This window comes from Clinocottus analis, unplaced genomic scaffold (assembly GCF_023055335.1).
Source record: "Clinocottus analis isolate CAN_PGR_092001 unplaced genomic scaffold, fCliAna1.0.p SCAF_7, whole genome shotgun sequence".
Lineage (NCBI taxonomy): Eukaryota > Metazoa > Chordata > Actinopteri > Perciformes > Cottidae > Clinocottus > Clinocottus analis.
The window spans coordinates 16,328,172-16,345,605 of record NW_027176229.1 but is presented as its reverse complement, the minus strand read 5'-3'; the positions used below and the strand labels follow the sequence as shown (position 1 = coordinate 16,345,605).

Here is a 17,434-nt window from a genome sequence, read left to right as displayed (position 1 = left end):
AAAGGCTGCATTACTTTACGTTGTACTGTATTATGAGTTCAGTCTGCTAATGTATTGCATCAATTCCAGCCTCTGCGAGATGCACATCTTCAGCCTTCACATGTTTGTCAACAAAAAGTGTTCGTCCTCCCTCGTGCTCACTCGTTGATTTCCGTTAACCGTCGGTAACGTTATCTCAACATGGCGATTGCCTCTTTACGAAACTCTACGTCGCTGTTGTTATTTACAAGACGGTTGTTCAGACCGGAGCTGAATGGGCTTTGTTCATATCACACAAAGGTAACTCATGAAATGTGTCTTCAGCTCGTCATTGAAACATACGGATGCGTTTCATTACAGTTATCTAACGTTACGTGTGTTGTCTGACAGAAGCTATACTTTAGCCGCAGCGTCTGATCTTAACACTGAACACAACAACGCAGTGACGTGTCATCTTCTATGTATCACTTTCTTCAAGGTGGTGGATCACTATGAAAACCCAAGAAATGTGGGAACTCTCGACAAAAACGACAAGAATGTGGGGACTGGATTGGTTGGGGCACCAGCCTGTGGCGATGTCATGAAACTACAGGTGAGGTGGAGGTCAAACGCAGCTGTCATAACTTGCTGTTGTGTAACTAGGTTTGATTGTGTGTTGTTTTCAGATCCAGGTGGATGAAAATGGCAAGATTATTGATGCAAAGTTTAAGACATTTGGCTGCGGATCGGCCATTGCTTCCAGCTCTCTTGCAACAGAGTGGGTGAAGGGGAAGTCGGTGAGTTTGTATCTCACAAGTAGATTAAAATCTTTACAAATCCACATTTTCTTTTGTTAAAGTCTGCTTTCATCCTGCAGGTTGATGAAGCTCTGAAGATCAGGAACACAGACATTGCCAAAGAACTCTGCCTTCCGCCAGTCAAGCTGCATTGTTCCAGTAAGTTTGTTATCAAACACCTGAACACTTAAAAAACATGAAGACGGTTGACAAAAATATAAATATAAAATGCCGGTTCACAGCGAGCCACTTAACCCATAAGATAGTCTCTGCTTTGGTGTTTTAATAATAGAGGTGGAGATTCATACATTTTGACCTATTCAGTTTGCTGTTTCTTAACTCGCTACCTGGCCAAATGTTTCTTGGTGAGATAAATGCTTAATGTCATGCTCAAAGTGTCTCCAAAACATCTTTATTCTTTTTCTTTCAGTGCTTGCAGAAGATGCCATAAAAGCAGCACTGTCCGACTACAGGATAAAACAACAGGACAAGAAGGAGTAACGTGTGCATGCCAGCAGTTATTAACTTATTAATAACTGCTATTACGTAGCAGCCATGAGCTGTTTGGATGATTGGTCACCATAATACTACATTGGGTATTGCAACCTCTTCTGGGTGTGAAATACTCTTTTAAAAATATCAGATGTTAATGGTGTTTCCTACACAGAACAGAAATAAGATCCTGAATCCAACTGTAGGCCAGAGTGTGTTTTAATTATATTTTTGGCATTTAAGTCATATTTGGCTTGATTATATAAAACCACCGGTCCAACAGGGAGGATTGCGTTTGTAAAATGCAGTTAAGTCGGCAGCTTAAGTACATATACAGAATATCCTTATGAAACTGTGTGCTTATTGTGAGTGAAATTATTAAAAACATTTTCGGTGAGTCTGTGCCGATGTCATCCACCAGATCCTACATCAAGCGGAGCCACCCTCTGTTGGCGCAAAAGCACTTTTTTCAGTACAAGCAGCACCGCCAGCATTAGGAGAGTTACGAGTACGCATAACGCAACGAGCAGAGAGATGACCACTGCAGAGTCCTGTTGGGGGTTGCCAGTGGGCCTGAGTGCATCTTTGTTTGTGGAGAGCAAAGATTGGGTCCCTTCTGCTGAGGTTGCATTATTCTGGGGGGTCCGACCTGTAATATTGTCTCTGCATTTCTGTTCCTCATCAGGCGTAGGAGTAGTGTTTTTTAAATGGAGTGTGCTAACTGATTGTGTTTTATTTCGGGACAAACACTCTTCATAGGTAAGGGTCTCTAAAGAGTAGTTGAGCAACACACAAGTCTTATGAACATCTTTGAAAAGAATTCCAACAGTGGTTTCTTGTGATTTTTGCCCTGACAAGTTTCCCAAATACTTGTTTTTAAATGAGCTTGGTCCTGTGGGCTTCAGCTTTCTTTCCAGTGCAGAGTTGCGGTCCAGTTGGTGGCTCCTCTCATTTGGCTTCAGGACACGAGGACAGATAGCCATGACGGAGAGGTTAAGAAGCAGGCGATGAGCGAGATGGACGGGCTCGCTGCACACCAGGTCTGTGGCCATCCTCAGCCGACCACTCTGCAGCCAGCGGTAGAGATACAAGATGTCACACTCGCACACCCACAGGTTGTTGGTGAGGTCCAAGGATCTCAGGCGTGGCAGGCCATCAAAGGCGCTCTCTGGAACTGAACGTAGGCAGTTGCTGTTGATCTTCAAGACCTGCAGGTTGACCAGGGCAGACAGTGATGGCAGGTCCAGGACAGAGATGCAATTGTCAGAAAGGTCTAAATGGGTCAGTGATGGAGGAAGATTCAGAGGAAGGCTTGTAAGCCTGTTCCCCTTCAGAGTAAGGACCTGCAGCTTGTTCAGACCCTGAAGTGCCCCGGGTTGAATGGCACGGATGCGGTTGTCTTCCAGATCCAGGCGAGTGAGATTCCCCAGCTGTCGCAGGGCACCTGAGGTGATATAAGTGATGCGGTTTTCTTGCAGCAGCAGGGACTCCAGGCTTGAGGGCAGACCGCGAGGGAAGCGGGCCAGCAGGTTGTGACTGAGGCTCAGCTCCTGCAGGTCAGAGAAGGGCCGAAGGAGGTGGTCCACGTTACAGAGCTGGTTCCTGGCCACAGATAGAGCCGAGGTACTGAGAGGGACAGAGCGAGGAAGTGACCTGAGACCCTGGGACTCGCACAAAACCAGGAATCCTGAACGAGGACAGCAGCAGCCGGGAGGACAGGGGAATGTGATGAGGCAAGCCAGAGGACAGAGTACCAGGAGGACACCACATCGGCACCAAAGCATGACTCACTGCCAGGAGAAACGGAGACGAGACAACCACATTACACACATTTTTGCTTGCTTTAAAAAAAAGAAAAGGGGTACAACTTCGTACTAAAGCACTCTCTGCGTATGTGTTATACGCTGTAACAAATGGCTTCATGTAGACCCCTGACAAAGTATGAATTTTTAGAATGCAGCGCCAAAAAATAACAAAAGCTTAGCACTTACCATTTTCTCCTCCTGTGTTATCTGCTCCTCTGAGGAGATGAGCAGGCTTGTCACCAAATGGTCCCTACATGATCTACCGTCTCGCGGAAGATATAACCACTGCTGTTGTTGAATTTCTTCAGATGCTCATCAAAGTTTAACGACAGCGTTAAGGTGCTGTATTACCTATTCTGGATCCTCTTCACCATTCACATTGATTGAGAGCTCATATTGCTTGTGAAAAGGGTCAAAATACAAACTTCAAGGGGAGATTATATATGTAAAAAAAAAAAAGATAAATAAATAAAAGATGCGGGTACCATGGTTCATTGAACTGAAACAGACAGTGAATGTAGCAAACAGGCTGTGGATGAAGAGTGTTGGTGGGTGATTCCGTGGCCGTGTGACTCCCCGTCGCCTGGTGAGAAGAGTGAAAGTGAACGGGTAGTATTTGTTCGAATTATTTAGCACCTCATTGATAAAAGAGCCGGGAATCTGATCCTGTTGCAAGGCACCGCCGGAGCTCGCGTTTCATCCAACACGGGGTTACGCTTGCCGTTGTGCTGTCATCTTTGATGTTTGCTCTTCCAAGAGCTGACCCACTTGTGATTGAGCTCAAACTTTATTTTAAACAAGCTTCAGACATTTTAGGAATTTTGTCACATTTGTAAAGATTTTTAAAAACTGATTTCAGATGTATGTACCCATTTTTGTAAACTACAATGTGCATTAACATACACAACTGACAAAACAATATTTGCACTGAGCACATGCGGGCAGAAGTCCATGCTTTTTCAGAATACAAAAGTTAAAGGTTATGACCGTTTGTTTGAACTTCACTGGAACAAATCATGTCTTAAGATTTGTATGGACAACACATGCCACGAGCTCTTGTTTTGGAGCAAAGGGCTCTGTATGTCTCTGGTGTACTGCTGTTCAAATATTTAAACAATCTTGTACAGAAGCCAGCAATAGACAAAGGGGCTCTCATCATCTCCAGGCTCTAATACCTTCTGCAGGCCTGTGTTTGCATGTGATGGTGCCAGCAGCCTCACCCAGGCCAATCATACCCTCAAGTGGAGGAGTTAGTGTTACTGTGAGGGGAAGGGTGGAAGAGGATGAGCATGCGCAATAGCTTGAACTTGTATTACTGCAATGTACTTGTGACACAACTTCAAGAGTCTTGACCAAATCCAAAAGAACAGCCCACATCACTTCAGTTCTTTAATCCCCCAGAAGGACTTTACAAAAGGCCCCAAAAGTGCAAACAAATAGGCAACTCAAACGCAACTGAATATTATTGCCAGTTGCATCTATTTCAGAGGAAAACATTGTACAACTATATATATATATTTGAAAAACATATACACACAGACAGAAAGACAGATTCCTTGCTTTAAGTTAGATGTGCACATAGCAAGTATCCATCTTTTTCAGAGATTTTTTAGCTGCATTGTCTTTCATCATGAAACTATCCACCATCTTCAATAATGACAGAAACATCATAATCAACAATTTTATTTAACACAAGCAAAGAATACTGCCTTTTTGTAAACAACAGGAATCATCTGTGTGAAAACATGTGAGGGCATCAATCTGAGGTTAAAGAGTTTTAAACATGACAAAAGTCTGGCCCTTAATTCATTCAAGCTAACACTTGGTTTAGATGCTCAGAGTCATTACCTTGATGGGAGAGTCAGTTGGACAGTTTACAAATGATCTTTGAGTGTAATCTGAATTTTTAACCAAATAACAGGTACATTTTAAAAATATGTTTCAGCTCATGATTTTTTGATATTGTTGTCAGCCAGCATAAGTTAAAGTTAAACCTATTACACCAGCAAAACAGGCCCACTACTTATCTCCATTTTCAAGTTGACTCATTACAAATTATTACATTAAAAACAAAACTCACGATTTATCTTAAACATAAGTATTAATTCTTATAAAAACAAACCTGATTCACAAAGTGTTTGTACCCTACGTTTCATGTTGAAGGCATATCAGAACTATCAACCAAATAAATATATAGACAGATAGATAATAGATATATATGTATGGTTTTTACTTAAACTTCCCAGAAATAACACAGTTGCAAATTATGCCTATGGTGTAAAGCTTTGTGAATTAGGTTTGTAAAGTAAAATACAAATAACATTATGCAAAATTAAGTAAATAGGAATGTAAATATAAAGAGATAGTTTTGTTACTCATCCAACAAATCAAGTTTACTGGAGTCTCACTTTGCTTTATTTACAGCAGCAAAGGTTTTGCTTTAAAAGGACAGAAACTAAGCTTTTAGTTGCTGAAAAGATGCCACAGCGTACAGCAGGACATACTGAGGAGATTCCTCTGTCTATCGACAGGCATATGGTTTAATATACAACTCGGTATTTAAAAACACACAATTACTTTTTGGTCATTTAAATTTGGAGAACATAGCAAAAACAGGATTCTCAATTTCAAACCCTTTTCAAAATATAGTTTTTTCGTGTCTTTCCCCAGTTAAAAATAAAATGAAATCAGAAAAATGTTTATTTCGCAGTTTCATGTGATGCTACTTCAATGGCCCGGTGATATGATAGTAGGCGGTTCAGACTACTCACTGTGGTAATCACTCATAAAATGATCACAGGCAAACAGCCCACTGAGCCACTTTTAAGGTTGTTGGCATGTAGCATTCAATGTGTTCTTTTTTTATGTTTGTATGTATCAAAAAATGTGACATGCAACATTTGTAGACAGGATTTATGCAGCAACACAATTCAGTAACATATCTTCCATCAATTTATTTTTCAAGCCGTAGTTCATATATTCGTGAACTAGTAGATTTAACTGTTTAATCATTGGATGTTTTTCAGGGCAGGAGCCTCACCAATACATTTCCTGGTGGAAGTTGTGAACGGGTATACCAGATTTGAATCACAAATGCCTAATGCATAACCAACCTGTCTGATCTTGTTATGTCGTGGTTGCAACATTTCACCTCTCGAGCCAACATCAGCCTTGAGCATGCCCTAGTGGTGGCCCTTCTTCAGGTGGCATGTGCAGACTGAATGACCGGCGCTGGTGCTGGAGCTCTGCTGCACCTCCTCCTTGTACTTCGGCTGCTCCTTGTGCTTGGGCTCCTCTCTCCGCTTTTCCACCTCCTCTACCTCCCTCACCTTCCTGACCTCCTGGCGTGGCGACGACCTGACGTCTCGGCCCCTCTCGCCCACCAGAGCCTTGGAGGGCGTGCGCAGGTGCTTGGGGGAGGCCATGCTCTGAGTCTGGACCCTCTTCACGTGGTCCACGGCGTACGGCCTCTCCTGGGGCTCGCTTGAGTTTTTGCGAGCGCCTGTTTTATCAGCCACCTGCTTCTTGTTTGGATGAGCAGGGGGTTTGTAGGCCTCCAGCTTGCGCTTATGACTCATGGCAGTAGCACAGCAAATGATGAAGACCATGACGATGAGAAGAGAGGTCACGACGATAATGATGAGCAGATTCTCCTGCAGGAAGTCCACGACCCGAGTGAAGACGAAGTCCTTCAGGCGGATCATGGTGGTGGTGATGGTGTTGGTGATGGTGTTGGGGAGGGAGGGAGGTCCAGTGGCAGCAGAGATCTGAACCGGTGCTCGAGTGGAGAAAGTGGTTGGGAAAATGAGCTCCAGCTCAGCTTCATCACCACTGCCGTCAATAGAGGTGTTGTAGAACAGAGGAGTGGCGTGACACAGGGAGAGCAGGGCCACACAGGCGACGAGAAAAAACAAACGAGTCTTCATCTTCTTCTCTGAGTCCCTGCAACACCAACAACAACGGCTTTAGGATCAAATAAGGACACATATGTATTTTAGTATCTAATCTAACACAGAGGCTTGAGATCCCTGAAGGCTAGAGCCATGAATTGATTAGCTAAGCTTAGTAAAAGACTGGAAAGGGTAAAACAGCTCGCCTGGCTCTGTCCAAAGGATACAGAAACCATCTACCAGCACCATAAAGCTCACTAATGAACACGCCATTTAGGTTGGTTTTTTTCCTATCTTGTTAATAATCTTGTGAAACCAAAGATAATTCTTGTGACTCATTGCCCAATACTAACTTGTGTCAAGCAGTCTTTCATGCAACAGACACATACCAAAAACATTCTAACTCATTTCAATTCAACTCATCATCTTCACTCAGGTTTCTCTTGGGTTTCTGCCGTTCCTCATCCTGGACCAGATCTATTTTAGCAGGCAGTTGAGCAGCCATTACTTATTTGGGGTGGAGACAGTGAGTTTGGTGCTGAAGGCCTTAATTTGTGTGGAGGGAGGCCACCCATCCACCACACCAAAGGAGGAAGCTATGTTCCAGAGGAGCAGAGGCTGTGGCCTCTATATTTACACTGGGCAGCAGCTGTTGTCGGCTACACCAGCCCACAGCAGCACAGACCCGAGGAAGATATTTCTGCTTCCAGTAAAAGCAGCATTTACTGACAGTACAACTGTCGACTGAATAAACTTCCTGACCCAATATTACTTTTCTTCCATCCTTCTTCTTCTCAATGTGAAGTCAAGCTCTAACAACAACAAAAAAAACAGTTGTGCAGGGCTCAGTCTGTTACCATTTAGAATAACCTGTATAATTACACAGAGCCAAGCTGTAAAGACAAGCTTCTAATCAGCATCATGCTATAGTGAACCTGCCGCTGCTCTGATTTACACTACATAGTGTGAAACCCTCCTCCCTGTGTGGTCGAACATACTGTATGCACTCTGCTGGACCACATGGTAGGCTGGGTCTCCATCCTTGGATGTTCAGCTATAGGACAGCACTGCCCCTTAAATCCTCATAATTATAGCCATAATTATATTCATCGTATATCACTGGAGGGTCCACATTACCTTCAACTGAAGGTCGTCAGACACCACATATGCAATTAACCCATTTCATGACATTTTAGCACTTAATGTCTCAAACTCTTGAATTTTCCTTCAATTTACAGCGGCATCGTTTTATGGCTGCATCTCTACATAATATACTCGATGTCTTGCCTATTATTATTTACACTTTTACTCCAAATTCAGTCTGACAGACGAGATAGTTTTGGAAAAGCTTTTGAGTCTCAACCATAAAATGAAAATATGCATTAAATTGCAAAGATGGACACACTGGCAGAGGTCGGAGCCTTTCAAAGCATATTCTTACATATTAACATATTTGGTAACCTACAGTACAGTAGATTAGACACACGGGATACACATTTGTTACATCATTATACATCTTTAAGTAGAATGAAGAAAAAACCTTGAGGGTCAAAAGAAGCATTCCGATCTTTTGTAATGTAAAATAAACTTTTACAATTATTATACATTTTAATTAAGTAAAAATAAAAAAATATTAAAAAATGCACTTCAACTATCAAGCATCCTCATTTACAGTATATATATAAAAGGAAATCTATAAGCTATTAAATCAATGGATTATATACAATATTCCTGTCTGAAATGTAGTGGAGCGGGAATGCAACGTGAAATACTCAAGTAAAGTGCAAGTATCATAAAATTGGAGTACTTAGTTACATTTCACAACCACATGTTAATTTAATGAACAAACTTCAAACAATTTCAATCAATAAATAATAAGATTTGAAACTGTACTCAACATGTCGTCAGTTCGATACACAGACTGCTCTGACATACAAATTAAAAATGTCTGCGCTACCTTTGCTTTAAATACTTTACAGAAATGAAGACATACTTACAGAAAGTGTTATCCTGGGTTTCTCCTCTGAACAGCACAACACAGCGCAGAAGACAGAGAGGAAAAATAAAAAGGGGAGACCAAGTAATAAGAAGAAAGTAAGAGTGAAAGAGTTTCCGAGCATCCGTCCTCCTCGCTTAGTGATACTGACTGTTTTTTTACTGAGCTCTAAAAAGTCTCCTCAGTTGAAAACGATGTCCATCCCTCCAATTCCAACCTCTCCTCCTCCTTTCCGTCTCCCTTCCTCCCTTCCATACTCTTCTTCCTCCTGCACGTCCATTTGGGGTCAAACCTTTTTTTTTTACTGTACATTTATTTCTGAACTATGAGATGGGACAGTTATGTAGTATGTATTCTGTGAAATAATTGTTTTTCTAATACAAGAGAAAAACTGAAGGTCTCTAGGAAGAGTCTTTGCAGTTGTATGATTTTGTAACGTACCACAATGTGTTGATTCATTCAACTTGAACGGAGCGTTCAGCTTTGGAACTTAATGCAGAAACTTTGCAGTGAGAACATGAGTCCCATGTTTTAAGGAAATGGGTATTTCTGTACTTCGTGGGGCGAGTCCTCTGCCTCCCACTGAGTCCCCTCTAATTAAGTCCATGTTGATTACAGCCTGTCTCTACAGGGCGCACAAGACCAGCGCCGAGAGAAAGCCACCCCTTTTATCCCAAAACACACGTACAGAGCGAACATATAAACTTCATGGTCTTTCAGCAGCACTTATCTCAGGATGTCTCTAAATATACAGGTTGTCTATTTCAGGCTGCTGATGGTGTGAGCTGTTGGTATCATACCAGATCAGTACGAGGTTTAGTGAAGAAAGGGGGCAATTCCCCAGGTTCAGGATGCAAATATCTTTGTTAGAAGAATTTGTCATAGTAATTCTGTGTTGCGCTTTGGGACTCACAATTTTTTTTCGCTCCAACAGACTGACTGAAATAGGGTTAGGCTATTTTAGCCGGCGCAAACACAATGGCAGATCTTTGGTTGACTTTATTTAAATTAAATCAACTGTAAATGCCAACAACTAATTTTGTTTTATAACCGTTTGCTACTGGAGTTAGAGCAATAATTAAAAGAATGAAAGACTGAGACAGTTGTAAATTATCAAGAGATAGACGCCTTACTGGTTTTGGTCGTTTCATTGGGTTTGTTGACAATAAAATAGTCCAACACCAGCTTTAACCTTCAAGCAGCCGGAGGCTTTATTTCTAGTTGGGTCGTCCTCTTGATTCCAGTGCAGGTTTAGATGCGTTCAAACTGTATTGCATTAAAAGGCTGAATAAAATCTGTTGAAGACTTTTCAGTAACGACGACAAATCCAAAAACCGTAATGACCGAATGCAAAAGATACAATGAAGCCATTTTAAAAAGTCTTTATTTTTTTCTTCTTATAATCAATGTTTGATGCTTGAAGCAAGAATAATGAACAAAAATGCGGCGCAGACCTCCAACATGAGGCGTCATCCTGGTTCATTTTGGTCTGATTTTCTTTCTTGATATTTCTACGACCTCCGACATTAACAGAGGCTCTGCTTTTCTCATGATGCATTATGGCAAGGTGCAGGGAACACAGACAAAGAGAAACATTTAAAACACACCTCCCACACAAAAGACCCTCTTTAGCACAGCCACAAAAAAAAAAAGAAAAGAAATTATAGTCATGTTATTTACACAGCTTTCACTCGGTTTCCTAGACCTACATACCAAACATACATCTATCTTTCAACTGCACATTTCTCCAACCTACAGTGTCCCTTTGGATCGCTATTCACTACTCCTCAAAACATCGCTCTCGTGCCAACAGTGCTAAAAAGAATCCATGGAGTGGCAGATAGAGCAGTATAGTTTGTGTCAGACACATTTCTATAGCCCTCTTATCATTTCTTGTTGCTAATATTCTACGACTCGCTGCTCAAATTGCATCTCAAAGATGACTCAAAAGGCTGCAGACAGCTTCTCGGTTTGCCATCATTTTTAAAGATGTTTTTTAATACCCGTACCGAGGTGGAAAGTGTCAACATGTAAGGGGCACCTTGCTTACTAATAAACCTCGACCAGTAATGCTACCTGGTGTATTGTGGGATGGTTTGGCAGGACTTTATGATGTCATCCCCAAACAGCTGACACAGTACTTTAGGAGCAGGGTCCTTTGAACATAGTGTTAGGGATAGCACCTCAAAGTGGTTTTGGATCCGGGCACCTATCAAGTCTTTCATTTACTAAGCAAACTTACTCTCAACACTCCCTTACAAATACTTGCATGGTCACCTCTATGGCACTTTCAGGTCTTTACAGTGGTAACAAATATTGAAGGCAAACAACAGACGGAACCATTACCCGCTTCAGCTTTGCACTGAGAAACAAATCTAACATCGAGAGTGAGCTCGTCGGGTCAAATCAGCTCAGACTGGACAATTTAATAGTTGCTTGGTTTTGTGAAAAAAGTAGAAGTGCTAAGAGGGAAATAAGCACAGCTGGAACAAAAAACGGGCTAAAATTAACAGTGAAGCAATACCCAACTATTCTATTCATCCAGGTTCGAGGCAAGTCTTGGACATTCTACCGTGAGTCCTTTTCATAACCTTCCCCGACCCCCTACATGAAACAAAGCAGGAACATCCACAGTGGCAGGTACCCAAAAGATCTAAGACATGAGGCACATATTCACACACAATCTAAGCCTTTAAAAGTCCACCATGAACAGTTTCTGTAGCAATCTCCAGTTTTATCACCAGAAGGTTTTAAATAGTCAAGTTATGCAATTGATGTATAATTTCATGTCAATTCCTGTTTTGTTTGTACAGAAGATACAGATCTGAGATGGAATACAATGCAAAGGAACATCAGGGGAAATAATCCCACTACACTTGACTAAACACTGGGGTCGGTGACTGAACCTCTCACAGAAACGAAGCAGAGTGAAGGTTAAAAATCACAAAGCTGATGTTTTTCATGGGACATGGATGTCACGATAACCCCCATCCTGTGTGACTGTGCCACTACAGTAGTGTTCACAGGAAGAAGCACTTTGCAGAAGTATCTTTCCCCCCCCCCGACACCAAAAACTGCCAATGAGATTTGTGGAATGTGTTTCTCCAATAAGCACACAGTGCGTGTTGTTAATGAAGCGAGACTAAGAGGAATGCTGTTCACGTGGACTATTGTCCACACTCAGAATGACGAGAAGCAACAGGAATGAGAAGAAGTGGCAGAAAGCGGGAGTTAATTTGTGCAGCTCTAACACAGAAAGCAAAGAATTGTCGTTTATGTAACGTCTGGGTGTAGACTGTGGCAGCTAAATGGGTCCTTTTTACGCCTCATTACAGAGTTTGAGATCTTTCTAGCATAACCATTCATTTTATTTAAATTTCATCGTTAATCATTGATGATGCCCTTACATAACAAGTTTACTGCACTAGGTGTCCCCGTTTGCATTTTGACTCGTCCCACAAAGAGAGAGAAAGAAATACTGATAAGGAGGTGTAAACAAAATGTAAAATTTGGCAACATTATAATTTTGGGGTATAGTAACATGAAACACTGAGACCTACTTAAAAAAAGATTTGGGTATGCAATGGAAAACGCTGACTATCGATATTGGAATTTTCTTGGTCATATTTCTAAAACGCAAAAGGAATATGCAAGACCTTCTTTATACAAGTAGACAAAATAAAAAAAAGACTGCCACACATTAAAAGGAATAGAGAGTCCTTTGTCACCGAAAAGCAAAGAGTATTTTCTACTAAATTTGCCACACGTCCTTATTCCACCTGTGTTAAACTGAGGATCGGGGGCTGGCTAAGAAAAAAGTTCAACTGGAATGTTGCTAGGGATCGTTGCTAGGCAGGCCTCAGACGAAACACTGTCATTGAGATAGGCAGTGACTGATCCCGCCCACCCCCCAGCCAATGGAACGTCCTGAATTGTAGCGGGTTTGGTAAAGGGTCCCTAAATGGCGATTTTGGACATTTGCTCTTCAAGTTTGATGATTCGCTTCTCCTGACTGCTCACCAGGTCCTTGAGAGATTTGATTTCTTTCAAGATCTCCTCCAGCTTGGCCTCAGATTTCTGTGGGAGACACGAGACACAAGTGAGACTTTTTGTCTTGTTTGTAGTCACTTCTATCACATTTGAAACCATAACAGACCAAAGCTGTGTCACAATACACGCACAAAAGCCTCAAAGCCGCGACCTGCAGCCTCGGCCTGTAGATGCCATGTGGCCGGGTCGGGTTCTCTAAGGGTTAACGTGCTTTGCCGGCGCCGGAGTCCAGTGGGCTGTGATTACAGAGCACAACTGCTGAGAGACTCATGGGCTGGGTCCCAGGAGGGCGGCTGTGTTGTGGGTGAGGTGCGGCTGGACGCCCAGCAGCAGGCGCCCAGAGCAGCAGCAGAGCCCTGAGCTTGTGGGTTGAACAACATCTACAAACCAGCTCATGAAGACAGCAACAATCTGCCTGCTTCGAACACATACAACTTGTCTGCTTAACATTGTGAGTCCCAGAGAGGCATCCATGCAGTGGTAATGCCAGTGGAGAGGGGCATTAATGATAGATATAAATATTAGTATTAACTTTTTTATTGTTCAACATCCTAATCATGTCAAGGATGTTTTAGTAGGTAGACAATTTGTTCTATGCCAATTATTCATTAAAAAAACACTACAATGTACAGTATGTTAAAAATACAGAAAAGTTCTAGTCTTCTCAATATTGTGCAGTCGAAAGATGAAACGGTACGTTGATCAATTAAAATAAAGCGGCAACAATTACATCAATGATTGAAAGATTCATCATTTGATGAATTAGCAACGGTAAATATTCCCTCGTCCTAGTTTCCTATTAATGGGGATTTGCTACTTTTGTTTATCTCATGTGACAGTAAACTGAACACTTTTGGGTTTTGGACTTTTGGTTGGATAAACAAACTGTATCAAGATGTCAACTTGGCCTTTGGGGTCATTTTTATTTACATTTTTGTTCAAATCATTTTTAGTTGCATCTCTAATCCATCTCCACAATTAAGTCCCTTTTTCGGATAGTGGGATTCATATCAGAAGAAGATCAGTTGTTTCATATTGCGGAGTGGAAAATTGACTATGGCATGTAATCCAGTAATACATTCATTAAACACTCTGGAGATCTTTAAAAAAAGTAAATACTCACAATTGATGGAGTCGGGGAGGCAGACTTGTTGGCAGGGCTCGAGTTCTCTGTATTCTTGGTGTCCAAAATGTTCTTTTTGACCACCTTGAATTCACGGTTCTTGCTTGGGGCATAGCCGTCCTTGAGGGAGATGAGGATTGGGTCTCCATTCTTGCCATCAAACCAGTCTTCAGCCTCCAGGGCGGGGTCGGGTCCAGATGTGTCTGGGTACAAGTCGTCCTGGAAGAGGTCCGACTGGCGAGAAAAGGAGAAAGCGGCGAGCCGTGAGGAAAATTCTAAACCAGCACATTATAAAACAAGGCCTCACTGCTCTGCCTGTGATTTAACATGAAGGCTAGAGTGACAAAGTGGCCATTTGGGACTAAGTCTCACCTTCCTGGGTACAGTCATCACGATAGGCTCACACTTCCTCTCATGCAGTTTATAGAACCTGAGAACAGATAAATTCAAAACAATTACTCCCATTTCAATGAATTACCAAACAAAGGCAACAGAATGTGTTTTAGTACAGTTCACTGTGGACTGCCTCAAGAGGGCTTGATGATTATGTCATGATCATGTTCTGCCTCCTAGTGGTGAGGTTAGAAAACTCCTTATTCGATTGGGTTGACAAATAATAATAATAATCTCTGAACACCAGAATTAGTTTAGCCATCTTTGTTTACCTCGCAATTTCACACTTATTGACATCAAGGCCCCTTTTGGGCATGTAGCCCATGCCCCTCTGAGGCTCCTTGGTGGCAAAGGTGCTGAGGAAGTGCACATACGGCGCCTCATCGGTGATTTCAAAGTAACGGATGCTGCTGTCACCCTGTGAAGAAATAAAGAAGTGTTTTATCGTTTTATTCAGCTATGTGGAAACTTAACTATTGAGTGCTCACAAAGAAAACCAACCTTCCCACAGAGGTAAACGACGTTGGTGTCTGGGTCATAGAAGGGCAAGAGCACTCCGTTGCTGGTGTCCATCTCATTAACGGTCATGGCTTCCTCCATATTATCCTGAGAAAAGCATTATAAATTATCAATTTGTTCTTTTGTACAGACTAACAATACAGAAGGTAGGTAAAAATAAATGGTCTTTAAAAAAAAGAAAGAAAAAAAAACAGGAAAAAGTGATTGTTTATGGTTTCACTTTAAATAGCTGAGAATAATGTAGCAGGTTTCCTGATTTCAAAATTGTGGATAGTGTGTATTTTTTAAAAAACCTTTGTGTACCTTTTCATTTATACTGTTGATTTAAATGAAAAGCTTGCTCTCTGAACAGTATCAAGACTGTTGTGGAAATTCAGTATTGCCAGTCCTTAGGACAGCTCAAAGACCCACATTTCAGGTAATTAAATAGAATGTAATAATAGTTTCAGACGTCGAACCCATAAATCAGTGAACTGATGAAGAGCAGTCGGCATACATGAAGCAGCTTACCGGGTTCCAGAGGGCGAGCTGCCGCTCACTCATGCGACTGAAACCTGTGGTGAGGACGTTGCCATTGGACAGGAAAATGGCTCTCATGGGTCGAGCGCCCTCGTGTGCCTTTTCCTTCTCCTGTGAAGTGAAGATTACAGGTCAGTCAAACACGTGTGTGTGTTCTCAAGTAACCATCTTCTGACAGTTTATTATTATGTCCACTTATTACTTTAGTTTTTTATTGTACACTCTACTTTTTAAACTGAATTGCTTTTTACTTGTTTGCCATACAGCAATGAACCTACATCTATATAACTTATACAGCGATATCTTGGTGTTATACTATACTGAACACAGGCTTTCCAGCTGAAGTAGTCTCTCTATTTCCAACCCCATCTTACTGCACCGTGATAAAGATCTACCTCTCATATTAAATCATATTTATATTTAGAAAAAAGAGAAAAGGTCCCGACAAATAAATCTTTGAAAAAACTGCTTACAGCAACCATCATCTCCTTGCGCGGATCGATGACTCGGATAGCCTTGTCCTTGCAGGCAGTGCAGATGAGGCTACCGTTGCGGTTCCAGGTCGCGCTGTAAATGACATCTGGGTGCATGTCCTCCAGGGTGATCATCGCCTCTCCTGTGCCCACATTCCAGATGATGATCTGGTTGTCACAACCTGAAGACAGAGTGGTGTAAAGCTGAGCAGGAAAGCAGCACATCCAATTCAAACAAAACCACTGTTCAAACAGAATTTCAGCAAGTTTTGTAAATTTAGGGACACAGAGACAGCCCTTACCTGCACTAAGAAGGACGTTGCGCGCTGTTGGGTGCCATGTGATGATGCCAACGCGCTTGGAGTGGCCCTCCAGTACCACCACTGGCTCGGCCATTGAAGTCACGAGACCATTCTCAGGGATCTGCCAAACCTGTGGGGGGTTAAAAACAGGACTGAGGTCAAGAACTAAACAGACAGCGAGGCTAGAAGAACATATTTTTTATCCCTGTATTAGACAAAATTATAAGAAGATTGTATTGGGAATCCATAAACCCCGCCCTACCAATTGCATTACGCAACCAAAATGTAATTACCAAAAGGAACCTGTGGGGGGCAGCAGTGACTAAGAGTTCAGTTTGCAACCACATTCTATTTAGATTTAGTGGCAGATGGGTCAGACAGTCAAATTTAGTCAAATACAGAACAAAATGGTCCTTCTGATAAAAATGAAAGAAAAGGGAAGTCTGCTTTACCGCTTTCCAAACAGTATTTCTGATGATGAATTTGTTAACTTTACTGTTGAGACGTGAAGTGGTATAACAAAACAAAAAAAATAAAGCAAAAAAAAAAACACAGTCATTGTGTATGTAAACCCTTGAAGTTCTTTTGTGGCATTATGAGAAAAGAACTGCATTATTTGCTTTTACTTTTTTCTGGCAACAACTCTTGTCTGCATATTTCATTGAAATTAATTTACAGTCACACCAAGTTTTAGCCAAACTATGAGTGAAGCACCTCATCTTTCACCGTTTAGCAATACATATGTAGCATTTTTTTAACTACCTTTCTTCGCATGTTAATAAAATATAAAAAGGTCAGAACTGGTTCACATGCAGGGAGTTGTGCTGATGTACACTATACACTTCATGTGATATGACAGTTAAAATGATTCTTTATTGTACTTTTTCTTAAAGTAATGATGTAGCCACGTCCACATCATAGTGCACATCAGTCTGCAGTTACAGCGCCTACTTTCACCTCATGCAAACAACAAGAGCCTGTTTAGGCTGCGAGCTTTCTCTTCTGTGATCAGATGCCATGAAGAGAGAAACCATTGATAGCTTCTCAGCTCATTTCATGGCTTATACTTCTGCAAACATGAACGAAATATGGCATTCATTCAAAGAAAGTCAGGACT

At 41.7% G+C, this 17,434-nt stretch overlaps 3 protein-coding genes across 3 annotated transcripts in view; 1 reads left to right on the top strand and 2 right to left on the bottom strand.

The window, feature by feature from the left end:
• Positions 1–123: 123 nt before the first annotated feature.
• Positions 124–1,644, top strand: iscua (iron-sulfur cluster assembly enzyme a). Its single transcript, XM_068605144.1, has 5 exons — positions 124–279; positions 458–571; positions 645–755; positions 836–914; positions 1,186–1,644. Exons 1-5 carry the CDS (start codon positions 181–183, stop codon positions 1,254–1,256), a joined length of 474 nt encoding a protein of 157 aa, XP_068461245.1. The 5' UTR covers positions 124–180; the 3' UTR covers positions 1,257–1,644.
• A 4,590-nt stretch (positions 1,645–6,234) lies between these two features.
• On the bottom strand, positions 6,235–7,447 carry tmem119a (transmembrane protein 119a). Its single transcript, XM_068605015.1, has 3 exons — positions 7,362–7,447; positions 6,518–6,994; positions 6,235–6,478 (listed from the first exon to the last, which is right to left on the bottom strand). Exons 1-3 carry the CDS (start codon positions 7,445–7,447, stop codon positions 6,235–6,237), a joined length of 807 nt encoding a protein of 268 aa, XP_068461116.1.
• Positions 7,448–10,305: 2,858 nt separating this feature from the next.
• The window catches only part of coro1ca (coronin, actin binding protein, 1Ca), a 29,367-nt gene continuing 22,238 nt past the window's right edge, over positions 10,306–17,434 (bottom strand). The window contains exons 4-11 of the mRNA XM_068605014.1: positions 16,318–16,447; positions 16,016–16,197; positions 15,534–15,653; positions 15,006–15,110; positions 14,777–14,922; positions 14,484–14,541; positions 14,112–14,345; positions 10,306–13,015 (exon numbers count right to left, since the gene is read on the bottom strand). Coding sequence (XP_068461115.1) covers positions 12,896–13,015; positions 14,112–14,345; positions 14,484–14,541; positions 14,777–14,922; positions 15,006–15,110; positions 15,534–15,653; positions 16,016–16,197; positions 16,318–16,447 — 1,095 coding nt within the window. The 3' untranslated portion in view covers positions 10,306–12,895. The remainder of the gene's footprint in view (positions 13,016–14,111; positions 14,346–14,483; positions 14,542–14,776; positions 14,923–15,005; positions 15,111–15,533; positions 15,654–16,015; positions 16,198–16,317; positions 16,448–17,434) is intronic.

Excerpts from the sequence above, each read along its gene's own strand:
- iscua (XM_068605144.1), top strand. The coding sequence starts at position 181 with ATGGCGATTGCCTCTTTACGAAACTCTACGTCGCTGTTGTTATTTACA. Across the intron at positions 280-457 it reads TTTGTTCATATCACACAAAG|GTGGTGGATCACTATGAAAA; the intron begins GTAACTCATGAA and ends ACTTTCTTCAAG. Across the intron at positions 756-835 it reads AGTGGGTGAAGGGGAAGTCG|GTTGATGAAGCTCTGAAGAT; the intron begins GTGAGTTTGTAT and ends TTCATCCTGCAG.
- tmem119a (XM_068605015.1), bottom strand. The coding sequence starts at position 7,447 with ATGGCTGCTCAACTGCCTGCTAAAATAGATCTGGTCCAGGATGAGGAA. Across the intron at positions 6,995-7,361 it reads AACCTGAGTGAAGATGATGA|GGACTCAGAGAAGAAGATGA; the intron begins GTTGAATTGAAA and ends TTGGTGTTGCAG. Across the intron at positions 6,479-6,517 it reads AGCGAGCCCCAGGAGAGGCC|CATGGCCTCCCCCAAGCACC; the intron begins GTACGCCGTGGA and ends CCAGACTCAGAG.